The 23690-nt window shown below is 41.8% G+C and overlaps 1 protein-coding gene across 3 annotated transcripts in view; it reads left to right on the top strand.

Annotated features, from left to right (window-relative positions):
- SPATA17 (spermatogenesis associated 17) overlaps window positions 1–23690 on the top strand; it is a 236750-nt gene that overhangs the window by 94465 nt on the left and 118595 nt on the right. For all 3 annotated transcript variants that reach the window (XM_060246683.1, XM_060246692.1, XM_060246674.1), the window contains one exon: window positions 2744–2867. In XM_060246683.1, coding sequence (XP_060102666.1) covers window positions 2744–2867 — 124 coding nt within the window. The remainder of the gene's footprint in view (window positions 1–2743; window positions 2868–23690) is intronic.

The following is a 23690-nucleotide window of genomic DNA, read 5'->3' as shown; positions in this document are numbered from 1 at the left end:
ATACCAATAACAACAAATGTTAATCAAGCTAACTTCTACTCTGTGTGTATGGGTGGGGTGGAGATTGACTGCAATACGTTGTTATCAGTAATACCATATAATCATAATCCATGAAATGTTTTAAATTAAGGTTTCAATATTGTTGATAAAATATACATTTAACAGGAATGATCAAAGGTAAAAATTCAAGTGACAGGAAAATCCTGAAGGTTTTTTTTAAAAAAATGTTTAAAAACTCAACATGGCAAAAACAGAACATATAAGAAGGGTATGAAGTTCCAACCTAGGATCAGCATAGGGGTAGTACATAAACACCTCATTTCTTTAAATGAAACGTAAGTCCTCAGGGCCAGATGAACTGCATCCAAGGGTTCTAAAAGAGCTTGTGGGTGTAATTTCTGAGCCTCTGGCTATTATTTTTGAGAATTCTTGGAGAACAGGAGAGGTGCCGGAAGATTGGAAGCAGGCCGGATCTGACATAAATGAGACCTTGTTGGGCTGGCCCATGTTGCGTTGGGCTAAGCCATGTCAGGCCAGGTCGTGAGTGTACCTATTTAAGATTAGGTAACAGAGATACAAATTTTGTAAAGAACACAGTAAACGTAAAAACATGCTTAAAACGTTAGCACTCATTGGTCTTAAAGATACTTTCTTCATATTTCTCCCATGGGATCCAGGGAACTGGGCAAAGAAAACTCTGGCTCTTTCCTTCCTTCCTCAGGGGACTGGTGGGGAGCCTCGGCCAATAGAAGGAAGAGATTGATCAAAGTCACCAAGTCAGTCTACTAATTAAATGCCCTTCAAGCAAAAGAAGGAAGAGAGGCTTGGCTCAGTCACTCGACTGTGCAACTGAGATAGCCTGGCAAAGCAAACTATTCCTCCCCCCTTCCTTCCCAAGGAAGGAGCCTCAGCCAATGCTCCTGTGCAATTGAACAAGCCTTGCAAAGCAAGCTGTTATGCAGAAGGAAGCAAGATATAGGGAGAAGGAAGCAGATGACAGCCAGTTGCTGGGGGGGCCTGATTTGGCCCCTGAACTGCATGTTTGACACCTCTGCTCTAGACTGACTCTTCAACATCTCTGGGACAGATTTTTCCTCACCTAACTCCCCCCCAATCCTGCCAACTGAGATCTACTACTGAACTATGATCCTAATTTCAGTACATATGTAATTGTGTGTCACTCACTGCAGAAGCAACTCATAGTTTGTTTAGTAAATCTTTCTCAGGGTACAGAAGCTTATAGAACAGCAGAAAGTGAGTATCTTCTTGCATGCAGCTTCCCCAACTTCATGATTCTTCTCAATAGACAGATTTGAACTCAAGAGACCATTGGTCCAACCCAGTCAGTTATCACATTTGCATTGCCTGAAGTATTGGCTTCAAATTTTTATCATTTACCAGCACTCTGAAATATATTTGCATCAAAAATTAATACAGCTATATATCTAATTCTCAATGTGGAGTCATATGTGGATTCTTAAATCTAGACACTGGAGCCCATAACAGATCTTCTAGAACCCCAAGGAAAGCTCCAGGTTTGCAGAACATTCTGGAATCTAAAAAAATTAAAAAATGGGTTTTAAAAAACCAGTAGTCTCTGTATCTTTAAGAAACAGATGTCCTCATGGTTATTGTGGAAGTTGATAGGCAAACCTTCAAACCTTGGTTTCTGCCAATAAAAGGCAGGAGGAGAAGGCAGAGCCTTTTCCAGGATCATGTTCCACTTCCAGTTCACTTCTGCTCACCTCATTCCCTGGAGGGGAAGACTCACTGGGACCAGGCCAGGAATCAACCACCAAGTGACTCACTACCACAGAGGAAAATGAAGTACCGCTTGCAAGCCCTTGTTGGCTCCCTTATTATAGTTGTTTATTTCTGAGTTGTGAAACCTAAATCAATAATTTCTATCAGATTTGAAAGCTTACCTATTTTATAATTGAGACACAAAGATCTCTGTATTTCTTTGCCCTGCACACTGCTGAATTGTATGGAAGGATAGTGGAATTGTACAGAAAGATGAGTTTATTGTAGCACATTTAGGGTTGCCAAGTCCAATTCAAGAAATATCTGGGGACTTTGGGGGTGGAGCCAGGAGCAAGGGTGTGACAAGCATAATTGAACTCCAAAGGGAGTTCTGGCCATCACATTTCAAGGGACTGCACATCTTTTAAATGCCTTCCTTCCATAGGAAATAATGAAGGATAGGGGCACCTTCTTTGGGGGCTCATAGAATTGGACTCCCTAGTCCAATCTTTTTGAAACTTAGGGAGTATTTTGGGGAGAGCCACTGGATTCTATACTGAAAATTTGGTGCCTCTACCTCAAAAAACAGGATCCCCAGAGCTCCAGATACCCGTGGATAAATTCTCCATTATTTTCTATGGGAATAAGTCTCCATAGGGAATCATGAGTACCCAGCAGACATTTCCCTCCCCTCCTCCCGCTTTCTGATTACCCTGAAACGGGGGGAAGGCCTCCAAACCAGGGATCCCCTGCCCCACCTGGGGATTGGCAACCCTAAGCACATTGGTAGAATGTGGGTAATATTTATGTTTCAACAGATGTTATTGCAACAGCCTTATATTTCTAAACATACTAAATAGAGCCTGGTGTTGCTTATTATAAAGCAGTGGACAGTGCCAGCATATCATTCCTAGGAAGTCAGGCAATGACATAGTTTTTAAAGAATATCAGCATATTTTCTTATGTTGGCCCTGTAAGTAACTAAACTGTTTCGATGCAGGAGAGGACTGGAAGAGTTTGCAGAGATGAAGGAGAGAGAAGAGGAGAAACAAGCACTTGAAAGAGAAGAAAAGAAAAAGGATTACCAAGCCCGAAAGATGCATTACCTCCTTAGCACTCAGCAGGTTGGTGTACCTGTTCCTGACAGCTCATGCAAACCACTGGGGCCTCTAGCTTGACAGAGATAAACTAGCAGGCTGGATGGGACATGACTTGTTGAAAAGATATCTCAAAGACACTACTTCGCGTTCAATTTAGTGCATTTCTATAGGCGAGAGCAGGTACCATGACTGCTGCGTGACAGCAGCTTCATAGAGGCAGCATCAGCACGGCTGGCAGAAAGAGACCAAGTCAGCAGTTTGATCTGCCACTGTGATAACACAACACGAAGGGCATAACCTCACTTTAAAAACTCATTTTGACTGGTTTATTGTTGTGTTGTCTCACTTGTCAGGAACTAACAAGTTATTAAGCCAAGGAGGGGTTTCATTTTTTCCATTTTAATTGAGCTAATGCTTGGGCTGGAATTGGAATTCCATGCTACATTTTAAAATAGATTGTAAGTGTGAGTTATTTGTTAAAAGTTTCCAGAAATTTCCTGAGTCAGCAAATTTACTTTTACTGTACTCTTGCACACTTGTGAATATGTTCTGACTAGGTTATTTATTCTTCTAAGAATATTTGTTTGAATTGTGAAGAGATGTTCAGAATGACAGGTGCTCTGCCTTTTGATCCCTAATCATCACAGCAAATAATTCTGTTTGGTTGTAATGAGTGTCTAGTTATATGAATATCCATATCAGAAATGCAAGCAAAATTATTTCAGTCATAAAAACAGATGTTATTAATAATTAGACTTTTAACGTTAGTCTTGTGCTCACTTTATATTTAACAAGTACTATTCAAAGATCAAAAACAGTACCATGTGATTATGCAACCAAAAATTAGCCCTTTTCTTTATCAGTCATGAATAAGCAATGTTAGAGATTGTTTACATAAACTACATGGCAATTAATAATGGAAAAGTGAAATGATTAGTGGAAATTAGTTATTTTAATTGTAAATTTAGTAAAATCAGGGTTTGTTTGTGAAGAAGCAGAAGGAAGGACTAATTAGTAAATGAAGATTATTGAGAATGAATTATTCATCTAGAAAGAAGATGTTGAAGATAGTCTCTCTGGGAAAGACTTCATATTGTTTTAAAACTGCAATTAATAACTATAGTTACTTCAGAATATGTCAAAGATCATACAAAACTGGCCTCAGGCAGGACAGAATAGTTTGAAGTTTAGAATTAAACATACTTCATATTTTTGACTGTAGTGACCATTTACAAATATAGAAACATACCACAACGTATGCCAGATAGTTTATATCTTTGGCAATATGCATGTATGTAAAAAAATATACCCAGTGCTACATTTAAGATATTCAGTAAAGCTGCCTCACTCAGTTTAAGAACTGCCACTTTAAGGCTTAAGCTCCAATAATGCACAAATGCCATTTCAGAACTGCAAACTTGTTTACTGGCTGTGATCTAAGATGCAATGGGTTAATGAAAATATAATACACATTATTGTAGCTTTTTTGTGTATAGATTAAACTATGTACATTCATTGCATCTGTATATGTATATCTCATTGTGCCTAATGCTAGTATAAACTTAGCAGTAAAAAGAAGTTAAAAATAGAAATGAAATTGTATTTTGATTAAAACTCAGGCTCCTAGAAAATGATGCCTGGTGAAATAAATGACAAGCTCTAAAACTTTATCCTTATGAAATATTGAGCTTTTAATCAATGTTCTTCGTTTATCAGTGGTTTCAATAACTAGTCAAGTAACACCTAACTCATTTGAGCTTCTTTTGTTTGAAGAAATTTCCATCTTTGTGATCCCTGTAATTATAAAGAAACTTGCAGAAGAATCCATGCAGTCATAAATTATGTTGTCTGCTCCACCTACTGGTTGCCTTCTGGAAAAGGCCTTAACTGGGGATGGTAGCAAGAAATATATCTTTATAGTGTGAGATCTGTGTTCATTGTCATGTTGTTTCTATTGAGCCAACATCTTAAAAAGACATTTTCCAGCCAATTTTGCTTGCAGTGCATTCCTAATCAGCGTTACCCCCTTAAAAGATCATTGAAGTTTAGAAGGGTGTGACTATGTTTAAGATTGCACTGTTAATCTGCTTCTCAGAGAGATTAAAAGAATCCGTATTGACTGCAACTACATATTACTTTTCTTAAGTATTGTAACATCTAAACAATGTGTTGAAAGATTTTAGTTTGTAATAATTTTATCTTTTTAAGGGTACATCATAAACAGAAAAAAACAGACAAATTTGGGAATTTTCATATAAATACAAGAATCCCTTCACTATTAATAGAAATCTACCGTATTTTATAGATTTTTCACAAAATCTTTAGTGTAATCATTGTGACATTTGTAGGAACACCATTCCTTGATCCAGGCCACTATTATAGAGTGTTTTGGAACATCCACATCTTAACTTTCTCCTGAATTTATACTGGGCTGGCATAGAGTTGCCAGCAAGCATCTGGCAGGAGTCTGGGTAGGCTTGCCAGCCCCCAGGCCTGGGCAGGGGATCCCCAATTTTGCAGGCTCCACCCTGCCACCAGCCAGCTGGCTAACGGGGCCAAGCTATGCCTTTAGATCTGGGCAGGTTTAGAAGAAGCTTGCAAACTGTGTTATGAGGTCCATCATAACACAGTGTGTGTGTGTGTGTGTGTGTGTGTGTATAGGCCACTGTGTGACACAGAGTGTTGGACTGGATGGGCCATTGGCTTCTCTTATGTTCTTATGTGTGTGTGTGCCTTTAAATCTCACCAGGACATGAAAGCTGCATGGGGAGGGGTGAGCAAGCAGAGCCATGTGGCTCTTCCTGGTGAGTGTGTGAGAGATGAAGAGAGCACAATCCCTGCATTTGTTTCAGAAGTCATGTATAGTTAAATTAATAGTAAAGAAATAACTAGAACCTGATTATGGGATGGAGGAAAACTAGACTCTCCTGTACTTTTGTTTCCCTGTGTTAGTCTGAAGAAGTTGGTAGAAATACAGCAGATTGTTACATTCAGCAGCTCCCATGAGTAAAGCAATTTCCCCAGTGAGATCATGAAAGTGTGTTTGTTGCAAACTGTTTATTTTGGCTACTTTGTGAGTGTGTGTGTGTGTGTGTTCACTTTCATATAGTGGAAGTGCAGCTGCTGGAGGATGAGGAAATGAAGACTGTATTCAGGGGAACTGCACTGCTGTATTTTTATTTATTTGTTTTAAGGAATGGGAAAGCCTCCAGGCTCCACCCCCAAACTTCCCACATATTTTCTCAGTTGAACCTGGCAACCCGAAGTCGGTGGGGGGGTAGGAACATGGAGGGCATTATCAGGTAATGGCATACCATCACTTCTGGGGGGGGAAACTAGATGTGTTGTCATGTGTCTCTAGAAACCACAGGAAAAATCATAGCGTTTCTGAAAGTTTCTTGAGTATCGTGATGTTACTTCTGCATTACCTGAGAAGTGACATCATGGTGTCACCTAGCAGCACACCCAGTGGAGATCTCCTGCCCCTACTGGGGAAATTGCTATTACAAAATATAATTCGTATAAGGAAAAGAGTGCATTTCAGCAACCTCATAATTTTACATAATGCATGTGCATATTTATGCACATATATACACCATTGTGCAAATAGTCCAAAACATCGTAGAAAAGAGCTCCAATGGACCACCAGGAGAGTAAAGCCCTTTTCGTACCGCCAGGTCCTTCCTCCAGGGAGCGTCTTGCAATACTTGTAGTATATGTTTAGGAAATATTCACAATATTCTGAAAGGTATATCCATTACAAAAATACATTCATAACAAATTTATCAATATACAGTATTACAAATAACAATGTGTTGGGTACAAAATGCTCAACAGTTCTTTCACAAATTCATGCATAATCAGAATTCTGCTGCCTCCATCTGGTCAGCAAGTTAATTGCGTCCAAAAAGGAAAAATTTCCCACAGTATATATACCAATTCACAGGTGTGAGCGATTACCAGATGGATGCAGTTAACAGTGAAAATATACATGTCAATTATCATAACAGTTTTTACAAAGTTAAAATATATAGACAGTTTTTAACCCAGAAAACAAGAAAGATCCAGTTCAGGATTAAGACCTGAGCTCTCCACAGTTCCAAACCTATAAATCAGTTTTGCCTCCTATTGCAAGAAAACTTTCTTGGCATCTTTGTCTATTAAAGGGATGTACATTCCATTTATACACTACCATAAATCTTAAGTCTTCAGGTTTATGCCCTAAGGTTAAAAATATTTAGCAAGAGGAACATCTTTGATGTAATGTAGTGATGTAGTGCCCAGACTACATGGGCATTGTCTAAATCGAATTAAACATATAAATCAAATTAAATCGAATTAAACATAAACATAATGTTTAATTCTTGAGATATGTTCAAGGATTCTGACCTTTATTGGATGTACAGAACAATCAGCACAGTCAACAACCATCTTCCTTATCTTCAAACCCCTTCCAACCCTCCCAGCAATTAACACGGAACAATGGTCACATTCAACAGCCAGTTTCCTTATCACTACCCTTCCAGGAAGCCCCACCAAACAATGGGCACATCCACAAACCAATTGCCTTTTCATCACACCCCCTCCAGCCTAGAAATAGCAGCTCTCCAGCAGCCCTGGCCTCACTCAATGCACAGCAGCCAAGAAGGTCTGAGCACCTGCTCCGGCTGCAACGCCACTGAAGATGTTCTCCGCAGCTGAGAACGAAACGTCTGGAAGGAAAACTTTCTCCAGTAGAACACGGCACTTGATCCCGAAAGATTCTACTAACCCTATAATACCTAAAATAAACTTGGTTGCAAGGGCACCAGATTGCATAGCAACATTTTTTAGTTCGACAGTTTGTAAAGAAATTAAAGTGTATAGTGCCCCTGTGCCATAAGAAAATTCGTTGGCCTCTACAGCATATGCACAAGCTTGGCATTTGTGGCAACGAAAAAATCCTTTCAAAGTATTACTAGGCACATTCCTGGGTAGGCTGTCAGCCCGCACCAGTTTATCTCTAAGATTAACAGCCCTTTTGTAAGATATTAGTGGTTTCTGCTGGCACCCTGGTATATTTTCAATTAGATGCCAGTGACGTGTGACAATCTGCTTAATTCTGGATGCCCTGTTACTATAATTCAAACTAATAACCAGCCTAGACATAACAGGTCTCTGCTTTTCTTCAAGCAATTGTTTCCTGCTCATAGCTGTAGCTCTCTGCGGCTGCTAAACACAATTTCATCAGCTTCCCTAACAAAATCCTAAATGTCGGTAGAGTTACGTCTAATTTTTAGGTACTGGCCATATGGCAAATTGGTTTTAAGAGAATGTGGATGTGCAGATGTGTAGATTGAAATTCTAAATAACTGTTTCTAGAAATCTTTTTCTTGTAAGGTTAAAAAAGATAGTATTCTGACAAGACTTACAGAGAACAGTGTCTAAAAAGGGCACTGACAGTGTCTGTGTGGCTAGAAAACCTGATGTTTATCCATAGTAGGAAATCTGGGACTGCCTCTTGGACTGCAAAGGTCACAATCACATCATCTATGAAATGATGATAAGAAATTAATAAATCAAAAAAAGGTTTAGCTTCAGTATTTCAAATATATCTATCCTCTAAATCTTCCATAAAGAGGTTAACCAGGGATGGTGCCACTGGGCTGCCCATTACAATGCCATAGTCTGTAAATAAAAGCTGTCCTTATAACTGAAATAATTATACTCTAATATTAAATCACAGATGTCCATCAGAAAAAAAGTTGGGATATGAAACAACTGATTGGTTTATAATAGGAAAAGGAGTTCGACAAGGATGTATATTGTCACCCTGCTTATTTAATTTATATGCAGAGTACATCATGCAGAATGCTGGCCTGGATGAAGCAGAAGCTGGAATTAAGATTGCCGGGAAAAACATCAACAACCTCAGATAGGCAGATGACACCACTCTAATGGCAGAAGGTGAAGAGGACCTAAAGAACCTCTTGTTGAGGGTGAAAGAGGAGAGCACAAAAGTAGGCTTGAAACTCAACATCAAAAAAACTAAGATCATGGTATCCAGCCCCATCGCACCTTGGCAAATAGAAAGGAAAAAACATGGAAGTTGTGACAGACTTCACATTTCTGGGATCTAAGATCACTGCAGATGGTGACTGTAGCCATGAAATTAAAAGACCTTTGCTCTGTGGGAGGACAGCTATGGTGAACCTATTTAGTCCATGTCATATTTGACTGTGAGACTTATAATGATCATCGCGAAGTACTTCCATTTTCCACAGCCATATCTGTTTCAAGTAGTCAAAAATTGCAACTTCTTAAGAATCTTCTTGATGATAAGAACCGTGAGGTTACTTACAAATTACCAAATTTTGGCTGGCTTTTCACAAGAATAAGAAAAACTCTAATAATTCAGTCAGGAAATGGCTAAATACCTTTTGCCAATGTTTTTGCTGTAACTGCCATGTTCTGTTATATCTGTAGTCTTACAACAATATTGTATGCCTTTTTATGTATGATTTTATGGTCATTCAGTTTTAATTTTGTATGATTTTACTGTTTTAAATGCTGTCTTAGACTGTAAATAAACTAAATTAAACTATGGTGAACCTAGGCAGTAAAATAAAAAGTAGAGACATCACCCTGCCAACAAATGTCCGTATAGTCAAAGCGATGGTATTCTTAGTAGTAATGTATGGCTGTGAGAGTTGGACCATAACAAAGGCAGAGCACCAGGCTTTCAAAATCCTCCACCTGGGTGGGGGACCCTTGATTTGGAGCATCCTCCCCCCGCTCGCCAAAAATCCGGAAAGTGGGGGGGGGATGGCGGACCTTCCCACCCAGCCCCGATCCCAGCAGCTTCTCCTGGCCCCTTCCCTTCCCACCGATTCCTGATGCTTCTCCTCATCCCTTCCCTTCCCACCCAACCCCGATCGCAGCAGCCAGAGTTCTTCCATTTTCCCAGGCTGCTTCCCGCCCCCAGTCAGCTGGCTGGTGGGGGGGAGCCCCGCCCCCAAAGGACCATGTGCCTTTGCACCTCCGGAGGCTTGATTGAAAGGCTTCAACTTGGGATGGTGTGTCTGTGTTGCTGTGAAGAAGCTGGCAGCAACTCGTGAGTAGAGAGGCCAATCCCCTGCATCAGATTTGCCAGAAACATGGGGGGAGGAGAGGGAAACGTCTTCATTATTCCCTATGTGGAGATCGATTCTCATAGGGTATAATGGGAAATTGATCTGGAGGTTTCGGGGGCTCTGGGGGAGCTGTTTTTTGAGGTAGAGGCACCTCAAAAAATTTTCAATATAGTATCTAGTGCCTCTCCCCAAAATACCCCCCAAGTTTCAAAACGGTTGGACCAGGGGGTCCAATTCTATGAGCCCCAAAAGAAGGTGCCCCTATCCTTCATTATTTCCTATGGAAGGAAGACATTTAAAAGGTGTGCTGTCCCTTTAAATGTGATGGCCAGAACTCTCTTGGAGTTCAATTATGCTTGTCACACCCTTGTTCCTGGCTCAGCCCCCAATGTCTCCTGGCTCCACCCCCAAAGTCTCCTGGCTCCACCCCCAAAGTCTCCAGATATTTCTTGAATTGGACTTGGCAACCCTACCGAGCACAGAAGAATAGATGCTTTCGAGCTGTGGTGCTGGAGAAGAATCTTGAGAGTCCCTTGGACTGCAAGAAAATCAAATCAGTCAGTCCTAAGGGAAATCAACCCAGACTGTTCCCTGGAAGGTCAGATGCTGAAGCTCAAATACTTTGGCCACCAAATGAGAAGGGAGCCTCACTGGAGAAGATCCTGATGCTGGGAAAGACAGAAGGCAAAAGAAGAAGGGGACGGCAAAAGAGGAGATGGCTGGACAGCGTTACTGATGTAACTAACACGAATTTGATCAGACTTCAAAGGATGGTGGAAGGCAAGAGAGCTTGGCGTGACTTAGTCCATGGGGTCACAAAAAGTCGGAATCGACTGTGTGACTGAACAACAAAAAAACAAAATAAAACTGCTGTCACCTCATTTCTGTGCTTAGTTTTCTGAATGTAACAGTCTTAAGGGCAATTTAAAATAATGTCTATCCATTTTTTAAAACCCTGCCAAACTGAAAAAGGCCAGATATTTTGCAAGATTTTGAACCACCTTCTAAAAGCTTTCTCCAAAAAAAGTTATAATTTCACCTATTCTATGTCATTATATTAATCAGCTTGGTTATATAAGAAACTTACCAGTACTTAAAGTAAGATTGTGACACAGTGATGGTTTAGATGTGTCAGCTGTTGCTGAGAGAGGAGAACTTGTTTGCCTGGGGGTGGTTGCTGGCCCCACCCTCTACTGTTGCTCTGGCTATTGAGTCAGAGGTGGGTGGTGGCTTGAGCGTTTAAATTGCAAGGCTCATCCAGAGGCATGAGCCTTTGGTGCGAACCAAACGACAAGAGCCAAAGGGCTCTTGGCCTGTGGCTCTTAGACTAGGGGTCTAGCCTGCGGGTTTTGCAAGAAGGTGGGTAGTTCCTCATGACTAAAGCAGCAGTTGGTAGTGGAATTTGCAGGAAAGTCAAGATAAAGAGAATTTTAAAATGGATTACAGCAGAATGGCTGATGAGGGAGCAGAGGCAGTGTCGTGTAATGATGTGGGATGTTTGTATTTCTACCTGAGAGTAGCAGCAATTACATTTGCAACAAGTGTAAGTTAGTAGTCCTGCTGGAGGAGAAGATATGGGGACTAGAGGGATGATTGTCCACACTATAGTGTATCAACGAAGATGAGGATTTTCTTGACAGAACCCGTGAGGCGCTCTTGAAAGGACAAGAGGAGGAAGAGGAAGTGATATCTCAGCAATTGGAAGAGAACCCAATACAGGAGGAGGGTTCATGGAAAAATGTAACCTGAAGGAGCAGGAAAATCAGGAGATGTTCTGAGCCTCTGCTGCTCAGCAATAGGTTCCAGGATCCCCCCATAGTAACTGATTCTGCCTCTGCGAAGCTTGAAGAAAGTTTCTCAGGATCCTGTGGATAAGAAGCCCGGAGCTTTTGCTTCCCAGTATAGGAAAAGGAGGGTGGTAGTAATTGGAGACTCCTTTCTCTGAGGGGTGGAGCTCAAAGTGTGCCGACCGAACTTGTCCTCCCGAGAGGTCTGCTGTCTGCCAGGTGCATGCATCCAGGATGTGACAGAAAGGATTGGAAGACTTATCAAGCCCATGGATTATTATTCTTTCTTGCTGATCCACGTGTGAACAAATGATACTGCCTGTCACAGCCCTGAACGTATTAGAAAAGACTATGTGGCTCTGGGTCAGAAGGTGAAGGAGCTGGGAGCACAGGTTGTGTTCTCATCGGTTCTTCCTGTTGAAGGCCATGGCTTAGGATGAGAAAGAAGAATACTTCTAATAAACGACTGGTTAAGTCGATGGTGTCATCAGGAAAGATTCGGATTTCTTGACCATGGCTTACGCTTCCGAGATGGGAGATGGTTTCCATTTTACAATGGTAGGAAAAAGGGTGTTTGGTAACAGCCTTGCTAACCTAATAAGGAGGACCTTAAATTAATTGTACGGGGGAGCGAGACAATAATTCAAAGCCTCATATGATGCTAGAAACTGGGGATAAGAACTCTAAAGCTTTGCAGAGAGTGGCGCATGCACTAGGTAATGTTAACGCGCAGGTATGTATGGAAACTAAACCCTCAGGATGCATAGAACATGAATTCCGATGTCTCTACATTAATGTATGGAGTTTGGGAAACAAACAGGAGAAACTGGAAGTCCTAATACAGGAAGAGTATGACCTAATAGGCCTTACTGAAACTTGGTGGGATGACACTCACAACTGAATATTAGGATTCAACTGTACAACGTATTTAAAAGGGACAGACAAACGAGAAAGGGCAGAGGTATATGCTTGTGAGGAAATATGTGAATCTGAGCATGGCAACTCAGTTGAGAGTCTCTGGGTAAAAATAAAAGGAGTAAGAAATAACAGTGATATTATGGTGGGGATCTGCTATAGACCACCAAGCCAGGCAGAGGATTTGGATGAGATACTCCTACGACAGATTGCAAAGTTCTCTAAGAGAAGGGACACGGTGATCATGGGAGATTTCAATTACCCGGACATCTGTTGGAAGTCCAACTCTGCTAAAAATGAAAGGTCAAATAGATTCCTGACTTATCTTGCCGACAACTTCCTTTTCCAGAAAGTGAAGAAGGAAACAAAGGAATCTGCTATCTTGGACTTGATTCTCACCAACAAAGAAGAATTGATTGAAGCAGTGGAAATAGTGGGCACCCTGGGCAGTAGTGACCATGTGATTTTGGAATTTACAGTCTTAGGGAAGGGGGAAACTATATGTAGTCAGACTTACAGGTTTGACTTCAGAAAGGCAAACTTCAACAAACTTAGAACTATGCTGGGTAAAATCCCATGGTCAAAAATACTTAGGAAGAAGGGGGTTCAAGAGGGTTGGGGAATTCTTAAAAGCAAAATACTGAAAGTGCAATCACAGACAATTCCTATGAGAAGAAAAAATGGAAGAAGCCTAAAGAAGCTGAGGTGGCTCCATAAGCAGCTCTCTAAAGACTTGAGAAATAAAGAAGACTCCTTTAGGAATTGGAAGGAAAGTCTTATAACCAAGGATGAATATAAACAAATCACCAGTGTCTGTAAAGAAAAAGTGAGGAAAGCTAAAGCTCAGAATGAGCTTAGACTGGCCAAAGATGCTAAAAACAACAAAAACGGGTTCTTTTCTTATATTCAGAGTAAGAAAAGAGCATGGTAGATCCATTGCAAGGGCAGGAAAGTGAAATTGTAACAGGTTACAAAGAGAGGGTGGAACTGCTCAATTTGTCACGTTCTCAGGGCGCAGGCAGGCAGGAGTCCAAAGCCAGCCCAAGGTCAAAGTCCAGGAAGTGAAGCGGGAGTCAAGTCAAAGCAAAATCTCAAACCAGAATCAGAAGTCAGTGTCCAAAAGCTAAAGGGTCAGGGTGCCAAGGAATTCAAGCAGGTCAGAATCAGGAAGGAGCGTGGATGCAAGCCAAAAAATAGACTTGTTGCTTCCACAAGGTTTCCAGGTCCTGGGTGGAAGCTATATGGGAACCTCAATTAGCCTGTTTCCTGAGTGGCAGCGACTCTGCTAGAACTCAGGGCTGAGAGATCTGAGGCATCGCGTGCCTCATGTTTTCACCCTGAAAGTTCTTTCTGGAGCCTACTTCAAACTCTTGAGATGGGAGGAGGAGAGCTTGGAGGAGATTTACTGTCAACAGCTGACACTGGTGCCCAGAATGTGGGGAGAGTGATTGATGGGCCAGCTGCTGGTTGCTCGGCTGAGGAACTGGCTGGCAACTCTTTCAGGTCAGTTAGCCCTTCCAGCTCCCCCTCATCAGGGCTCATGGCACAATTCCTACTTTTTCTCAGTCTTCTCTTCTGAGGAAAACAGTGCTCAACATGGCAAAAACAGAACATATAGGGTGTTTTTGCACTCACCTTCAGCCGGCGCGACCCCCCTCTTCACCGCGCAGGATCTGCGCGGATTTCGCACTAAATGCCGCGGAGCAGCCGGAAGAGCCGGAAACTCCCATCGCAAAAGCCGCGCAAACGGAAACTGCTTTTTGGCGGTTTACGTTTGAGCGGCTTTTGCGCCGGGAGTTTCCGGCTCTTCCGTCTGCTCCGCGGCATTTAGTGTGAAATCCGCGCAGATCCTGCGCGGTGAAGAGGGGGGTCGCGCCGGCTGAAGGTGAGTGCGAAAACGCCCATAATGAGGGTATGAAGTTCCAACCTGGGATCAGCATGGGGTAGCAAATAAACACCTAGTTTCTTTAAATGTAACTAAGTCCTCAGGGCTAGATGAACTGCATCCAGGGGTCCTTCATAGGACCAAATCCTATGAAAAAAGGTTGAAGGAGCTGGGCCTGTTTAGCCTGAAGAGGAGGCGGCTGAGAGGTGATATGATCACTATCTTCCGTGGCCCCAGAAGGCAGGGCCAGAACCAATGGGTTGAAATTAAATCAAAAGAGTTTCCGGCTCAACATTAGGAAGAACTTCCTGACTATTAGAGTGGTTCCTCAATGGAATAGGCTTCATCAGGAGGTGGTGGGCTCTCATTCCTTGGATGTTTTTAAACAGAGGCTAGATGGCCATCAGACAGCAATGAAGATCCTGTGAATTTAGGCAAAGGTATTTGTGAGATTCCTGCATTGTGCAGGGGGTTGGACTAGATGACCCTGGAGGTCTCCTCCAACTCTATGATTCTTTGAACATATTGTTTGATGTTATGTGGTTCTCTTTGCTTCCCTTCCCTTCACAGTGTACGCTTTACTGGAAACACAGTTTGCTATTACATCTGAACCAGCAAACTATAGTTTGTTCTTTCCCTCCAAACCACATTTTGGATCTGATGTGCAATCCTGTTTTGAAGGGAAAGTTCAAATAGTATTCTGGCTCAGATGTAGCAACGTATGAGCTCTTGAACCAAAAAATTCCACTTCAGGTATACAAGAGGAAGGAGAAGCAGACCAACACAGAACTCATTCATAGAGTGCCAAACAAGATTTGATAATATATCTGGACCATCCCACAATCTTTAATGTTTTTTGTTCCTTTAAAATAATTTTGCATGTCTCTACCTGCCTGTTTTTTGTACTGATATGCTTAAAACAACAAAGGATAGCATTGAAATTAATATTGTACTATTGTTAAAAACTGAAAAAGCTTATGGGCATCTCATCATGGCAAATAGCTTCACTTGTAACTTGACCTGCTCGCATAAGAGCAATCTCTAGTGATTTGGGATGTAAAGCTATGATATTTGCAGCATTATTAATTTACATATGCTTATTCTGATTTCAGCCTGCCATGTAATGCCTCAGGCTTATATTACTGATTCAGAGAGTTAGTCCATTGTAGCCACATTGGCTGCTGCAATATTCCAGAATCTGCAGAAGATGGCCTCACACTGTTTTTCTACTTTTTATACAAGTCAGTGAAAATAACAATTGTCATTGCCCTTGAAAATTGAAATGTAACTTGGTGATGCAATTTTATGGTATGAAACAAAAGCTGAAAGCTTGGCAATTTCTAAGGCAACTATAAACTTTAATAGTAGAGATGTACAAATGTGGTCCTTTTTCATTATATTTTGTTTTTATGTGTTGTTGTGAGCCTTTTCACTCTTCCAGATTTTGTTATTGGCTTTCCCAATTCATTTGTTTCTTTTATGCTATTTTTAGCTGTTTTATGCCCTTTATATACATTTAAGCATAGTTGATGAAAAACTATAATAGTAATAGGAAACAAAAACAAAAAATCATGATTTTCTTGTACAAAAGAAAAGCAAAACTTAAACACAGGTTTTTTGAAGTCAATCCACAGGGACAGGAAATTAAAGCATCCTTCTCAGCATATGGAAGATCTCTACCTTTAAGGTCGGATCCAGCATTACTAGTGCATATGGTGTGCAAGTAGGGACTCTCCTGGGAATAGTCATTCCCATAGGCATTGTGTGTTTGTAGATCTCCTTTTGTTGGATTGTGATGTTATAAACCAACTGCTAAATCACAATTACTAAATAGCAGTGAGTACTGAACAAATGCTAAAAGTCACCATACTGAATTGCCTTATGTAGAAAGAATGTGATGTTAATGCAAAGGCAAATATTTGTAACAGAAACAAACTAAAATCCATCTGTTGGTTATAGCAAGCCCATTAATTACCAAAAAGATGAGTTTGTGTTGAAACAATCCAGGAAGCATAGTTTGTGGGTCAAAGGTTGATATCGACAAGTAAATTCATAAGCTAAGAGACAAGTAAGGTTGGTATTGACAAGTAAATTCATAAGCTAAGAGAAAAGGTCCCAGGGAAAGCAGTTATAATGGGACTACAGTATTTTTAATCATAGGATAAACATCATTATCAGTCATCATGGATAATAATTCCCTAATGGTGGTGACCAAATGGAGCACTCCCATTGGCTGACAGGTGCACTCAACAAACCTTTGGCCCATCATGCGATAGTCACCACCTCTGGGTTCCCATTGACTGACTCCCCTGTCCCCTGCCTACTGCAGGCCCGGGAACACTGAACAAACTGTCAAAACAGTGTTACCTCAAAGAAAGAAAAGGAGGAGGTTGGATTTATACCCAACCCTTCCCTAGCCAAAGGAGTCTCAGAGCTGCTTACAAATCTCCTTTCCCTTCCTCTCCCCACAATAGGCATCTGTGAGGCAGGTGGGACTGAGAGAGCTCTCTCAAAACTGCTCTTGAACAGATCAGCCTTGAGAGAACTTGTGGCTGACCCAATGTCACATCAACAGATGTATGTGGAGGAGTGGGGAATCAAACCTGGTTCTTCCAGATAAGAGTCCACACACTTAACCACTACACCAAACTGGCTCACTACACCAGACACAACTCTGATGCTTCTCTGTGTTCTCGCCATCAACCAGCCTCAGAAAGGGCTGCTGCTCTACTATGGCCTCACAAAGCATTTCCTCAGGGGCGAGAGTGGCCGCCTCTTTCCTGTCATTCCCTCCCTCCCCCCCCCTCAGCCTCCCCCCAGGACAGATGAGGATTGGGCTACTGGGAAAGCTGCTAGGCAGTAAAGGGAGAGCCTTCAGCTGAATATAATGCCATAGAGTCCACCCTCCAAACCAGCCATTTCCTCCTGGAGAACCATTGTTGCTAATCTCCAGGTGAGAGCTGGAGATCACTTAGAACTACACCTGATCTCCAGGTGGCAGAGATCAGCTCCCCTTGAGGTAGGGGGAGTGACTGCCTTCACTTGGGTAGGTGGGAAGACAGTGAGGGTGGGGGGGCACTCACCCAGAGCCTCTTTCTAGAGCCCATTGTATTTTTCTTCACGACAGACCTTATTCTTAGTAGATTATATTTTGCTAAAATTTTGCAGCCCATGATATTGTACTATTTGGATTAGACTTGTTGTACAACGTGAGAGTTCTCTCAACCCTTTCACTGAGCTTCCCTCCCCATAGTCATTTAGCCCTTTAAGAGCTGTGTTTGCTGCAGTAGGAAGATACACAACAAATAACACCTAGTTTTGTGGTTCCAATCCAGATTTGCCCTCCATGAGTGCTATTCTGGAAATCAGCAGGAGAGCTATCCTGGATCTGTAGTATCTAAACTGATTCAGCCCTTATTGGATATTAAAAATCAAACTATTTCCCTGTGTAGACTCCATTCTAGTTAAGACAAATTGAATTTGATGCTGGTTGCACACTGCGATTTAACACAAAATTACTTAGATCGCTGTTTCAGTGGTAGTATTGGGGCTATCTTTCAATTGAGTGAATTTAGGAATTTGATATAACTCACAAGTAAGGGCTGCAATCCAATATATGAAATGAAACTGCTGAATATAATCTCATTCAGTATTTTACTTTAGCAGAAAAACTCTAGAAGAAGACTCCCCTTAACAGGAAATCATCTTTCTTACTTGTAAATATTATTTTTAAATTTTATAATGAACTAAACAATTTTCTTTGAGGCTTATGTAATCTATAAAGCTATAATTGGTTTTGTTTTACTATCATACTGTTCTAAGATATATGGATAGTTGTGCCATTAATTAAAATAAATGATTATTACTTCTAACACAAATTTGATACCTTGCAGAATTATACATTACTATATTATGTTTATAACCTAACAAGAGATGAAGAAATGACACTTTTTAGCATAAAAATTCACCTTAAATATATTGATCATTTATCTTATCAATTTATTTAGTAATATACGATCATCATTTGAGGGAAATATAGTTTTTGTAAACCACTGTGACCATGTTTCCAAAAGATATTTGCTATTCGTGAAATATTTAGGTTTCAAAGTAATTCTTTTAGCTCTTGAAGGGATAAAAGCACTAAGACCCTCCCCTTCCATCTGGGGATTAACAGGAATATTTATTGGAATTTTTGTGGAAACTTAACAGCAGTAGCTGGAAAACTATCATGTTCCTTTTCAGTTCTCAGCAAGAGTAATTGAATGTTGAATATCTTACTAAACGCTGGACTGTGACAGTGTGTTAACACTCTGACTATCTCCTAACAGCAGGGCAATTATTTGCTGAGTGGGATTTTTATAAATCCCCTGGCAGTAGTATGTCCTGATAATTATGATGAAGTGCACTGGTCAGTGTTGATTCAGCAATTCCATTTCTAGCAAATATTTCATTCACACCTCTCCTTCACGCTTATCCTTTTATGTTTTTTTTAAAAAGATTTGTTCTCCTTTATTTTTAGCATCTTCCTTTTTTACAAATTAAACCAGATTACAGTTTTGTAAACAATCCTCTTTTTTGTCAAAATAATCCAACTCTAGTAGTGCAATAACCAGTTGTCACACAAATGATTTATATGTTCCAGATTGGGTTGCACTCCACCCTTAGGCTCAGGTTTACAATACAGGAGTGGGTGTGGATCCAGAATGGCTCCTCAGTGCCCAGGCTGCAACCGTGTCTAGGAAAGTTTTCTGCTTATTTCACCTGGTACACCTGCAATTCTCTTACATACAATGCAATCCTGAAAACGCTTTTGTGAGAGTAAGTTCTGTTGAATAGACTTTAGTAAGATTCTGAGTAGACCTGCTTAAGATAACAACTTTAGCCACTGTTGTGCATAACTTGGTAACGTTTGGACTTTTTTCTCGCAAGGTACTATATGTGGGGAAATTTTTTTTCCCTGCAGCCACTGTGGCCGGACCTGCCTGTCCCGCATTGGTCTTGTCAGCCACCAGCGAGCCTGCAGCAGATGTGGACTACTGCACCCTTCTTAAATCTTCGTTCGCGAAGCCAAGCCGAGAGAGAGACTATATGTGGGGCTCCTCTTGAACATAGTGCAGAAAGTTGTGTATATCTAGAATGATGCAGCTGCAGAGCTATTGGCAGAAGTTATTCACAGATGATCTGCCAGATACCACCTAGTTTAAGAGCTGTTGAAGTCCTTTAAAGCTCAAAATGGCATCCATCCTTAGGAAATTCGGAAAATATGAAAAAATTAGTGCATCATAATAGCTGGGGAAGGTTTGCTTGAAATTCCTTTACAACAGGAAGCACTTTTTCTGTGGAACATCCACCCCAGAGCTCTCCCATCCCATCTCAGTGGAATCTAAAACATAAGGACATAAATCCACTGAAGGCCATGAATTTAGAAGGGTGTGATTCTGTTAAGGATTGCACTGGTTGTTCGTTAGAACATTTAGCAACAAGAAAAGCCCTTCAAGAACAAATTTGATTTATTTAGTCTGTTATCCTATTTCCAGTAATGGCTGACCAGATTTCTCTGGAATGCCCACAAAAAGAGCATGAAGGCAATAACCCTTTCTTGTTATGTGCACAGCATATGTCATTCAAATGTGTGTTGCATGTGTGCAAAATGTTTCATCCTATTCATCTTCCTATTTATCACATTTTTGTTCTACCTGTCTTCGAAGGAACTCTGAGTGGAATATATGGTTCTTCCCTCCTCCACCTCATCTGCACAACTTTCAAGTATAGGTCGAGTTGATGGACCACCTAGTGAGTTTCACAGCTGAGTGGATGTCTGAATCCAGGTTTTCCCATTCCCAACTACTATGCCATACTAGCTGTCATTTAGCTGTCAAGGCTGATAGCCTTTAGTAGACCTGTCTGTGAACAGTGAGGGCTGTAAAAGGGGGATGTTTGTCTGTGTTCTCACCTTCATTATTGTCAGCAATAACCAGACAGAGGCCAACACATGCCACAGTAGCCGTATTTAATTCCAGTTAAAGAGATACTCTTTCAGCCCAAATATATCAGCCCTCTTGGCATCTTCTTCCTGGCCTCTCCTTCTGTCTCCTGGCATGCCTCTTTCATCTGCCAGCTCCACCCACAGATTGAGATTGCCCTCTTTCCACCATCACATCTGAGACTCCTTGCCAGCCTTGGTCTGCCTGTTGCCCAATGACCTGTTAGCTTTCCCCTGCTCCAGAGTCTAGGTTAACACTTTAGAATCTTTTGCTAATGCAAAAATTTGCTGATGAGTTTCCCTCTGGGGCTGCAGTGGTTTCCCAGCTGACCCCTTTCTCCCAGGTGACCCTCATATTAGTGCTCTCATTTTGACAATGGCAATTTTATTTTCCTTTCCTAATAATTGCCAGCAATGAATTTTACTTATTCACAGCTGCTGTACACCACGTTGGTGTTTTCAGTGTGCTATCTACCATGCCTCCAAGATATACTTTTTCCCTGGTAGTCAGGGATAATTTAGCCCCATCAGTGCATACATGAAGTTAGAATGTTATTTCTTTAATGCACATAATTTTTCACTGTCTTATAAGGAACCTCACTTTTCAGTTTTATTTGGTGAGATCCTTCTGGAATTCTTAAAAAATTGATTGGAGTTTCACCCAGTAATTTGAGAGAAATTCTGACAGTCTTATTCCTACTATTTTATGGATATTGTGTTCCAGTTTATTTTGCAAGCTGCTTTAAGGGTCTTGTGAACTGAATGGCATGATAGAAGTTGTACATTTGCATAATGCAGGGTGAGAGACGGAGAAGGAGCTAGAAGGCACAAGGTTGTACAAGGCCATAGCAAGTTGCTTAATTGTGTCCTTTAAAAAAAAAAGGTTTAGATATTTGATTCTGTTGTTTTAAGAAGCAACTTTTCCCACTAACAGAGTACAGTAGGAACATTCCTCCTCTAAAACAGTAGAAATACTTTGGAAAGTATTTTGTAAGACATTTTTGAGAATAAGCAAGTACATTAAGTAACATGTATGACAATCAGAGATGGTATGGGTGTTGGTCAGTAGTTACCATCTATGACAGTGCAACAGCCTCAGTATATTTAGCACTCTGAAATGAATGGGCTCATTTCTGGTTGGAAAACTGACCTTTTTTCATTGGCAAATGATTATGCCTTATTGCTAGAAAATGTGAGTTCCCAAAACAGACTTATCAGCTGGAAGGAGGATGTTTGGATTTCCAGAACTGAATCCTTATCATGATCATCTCCTTTCTTAGCTCCTAACATGTACCTGATGTTGTACATTAGTTAACTGTATATATGTGCATTGCACTGATTGCCTGAGAAGATCTGTAGTTCAAAAAGAAGGAGGGTTCATCTGTTTCCTGGTTGAATGAATTACATTAGTGAGTAAAACTTTACTTTCAATTCCTGGCTCAGCCATCAGTCAGAGAGACATTTCATTTTGAAGTTATTTTTCCTGAGAATTGAATGATTTTTATAAGAGCCTTTTATGTTTATGATTGTTATAGCTAAGATGATAACTTTAGAATCTCATAGTTCATAGGAGAAAGTATTTAATTTAGAATACTGTTTTACGTACAGCTTGAGTCACTGTATGGAAACTACTTTGTTGATAGACTAGGCTTTTGATATTAAAACTGTTGAGTGCCTGAGCTGAAATATTCAGTGCACACTTTTAAAAGAAAATGGAATGGGACAGAGAAGGCAAGCCTATTTTCTCGCAGAACAGCATTGCAAGAATGTGTGACTTAGGAATGTTAGACTTTATATATATTTGTATATATACACAAACATACATAAGCTTTATACTTAAGAGATAAGGCACTTACAAATTCACCTTTCCTCTGAACATGGAAATTGTAACTTAGTACACACCTTAATGCCTGTCTGTCACATTTTTTGTTGGCATAGGAAATGATGCCAGTAAGGAGAAGCAGTGACAATCGGGGCTGGGAGGGAGGGGAAGGGGCAGCAGAAATGGCTGCAATCGGGGCTGGATGGGAGAGGAAGGAGCGAGGAGAAGCAGTGGTGATCAGGGCTGGGAGGGAGGGGAAGGGGTGAGGAGAAGCTGCTGCGATCGGGGCTGGGTGGGAGAAAAAGGGGCAAGTGGCTGCGAAGGAAGGGAGGGTTGTGGTGGGGAAAGCAGCAGGGAGAGGAGGGAAGGGAAGCTCTTCCTTGCCTGCCCCTCACCACCACCCTCTCTTTCTTCTCCACCATTAAAATAGCATGGGGTGGAGGCAGAAGCAGCCCCAGCCCCCTTGCTAGTTAAAGGGCCTGCGAAACAGCTGATTGTCAAGCCCTTTAACTGGTGCAGGGAGGTGGACAGTTGCTTCTGCCCCGCTGGCACAGCTATTTTAATGGCAAGGAAGGGAGGGCAGCCGCGAGAGCAGCAGGGAGGGAAGAGAAGACCCTTCTTTTCCCTCCCTGTCACTCTGGTCACAACCCTCCCTTCCTTCCCCACCACTAAAACAGCCGGTGGAGCAGGCCTGTAGCTATGAGGGGTCCTGTGGGGGCACAGCCCCCTGACTTCTGGGTGAGGCCCCAACCAGTCCCCAGGGCCTCTGCCATAGCTCCGGGGGCTGTCGCTGGCCCCATGAGCAATTTGACCAGCCGGGGGCAGAAGCAGTCTCAGCCTCCCCCTGGAGTTAAAGGGCCAGCAGATCAGCTGTTTTGCGGGCCCTTTAACTCCAGGGAGGAACTGGGGGGTGCTTTTGCTGGGGCTCCACTGGCTGTTTTAGTGGTGGGGAAAGAAGGGAGGGTTGTGACCAGAGTGACAGGGAAGGAAAAGAAGAGTCTTTTCTTCCCTCCCTGCTGCTCTCATGGCTGCCCTCCCTTCCTCACCATTAAAATAGCTGTGCCGGCGGGGCAGAAGCAGCTGCCCACCTCCCTGCACCAGTTATAGGGCCCGACGATCAGCTATTTCGCGGGCTATTTAACTAGCAGGGGGGCTGGGGCTGCTTCTGCCTCCACCCCACGCTATTTAATGGCGGGGAAGGAAGAGAGGGTGGTGGCGAGGGGCAGGCAAGTTAGAGCTCCCCTTCCCTCCTCTCCCTGCTGCCTTCCCCGCAACCACCCTCCTTTCCTTTGCAGTCACTTGCCCGTTCCCCTCCCACCCAGCCCCAATCGCAGCAGCTTCTC

The sequence above is a fragment of the Heteronotia binoei genome, chromosome 1 (genome assembly GCF_032191835.1).
Source record: "Heteronotia binoei isolate CCM8104 ecotype False Entrance Well chromosome 1, APGP_CSIRO_Hbin_v1, whole genome shotgun sequence".
Classification (NCBI taxonomy): domain Eukaryota; kingdom Metazoa; phylum Chordata; class Lepidosauria; order Squamata; family Gekkonidae; genus Heteronotia; species Heteronotia binoei.
The sequence above is the reverse complement of the archived record's forward strand: the minus strand, read 5'-3'. Positions and strand labels throughout refer to the sequence as shown.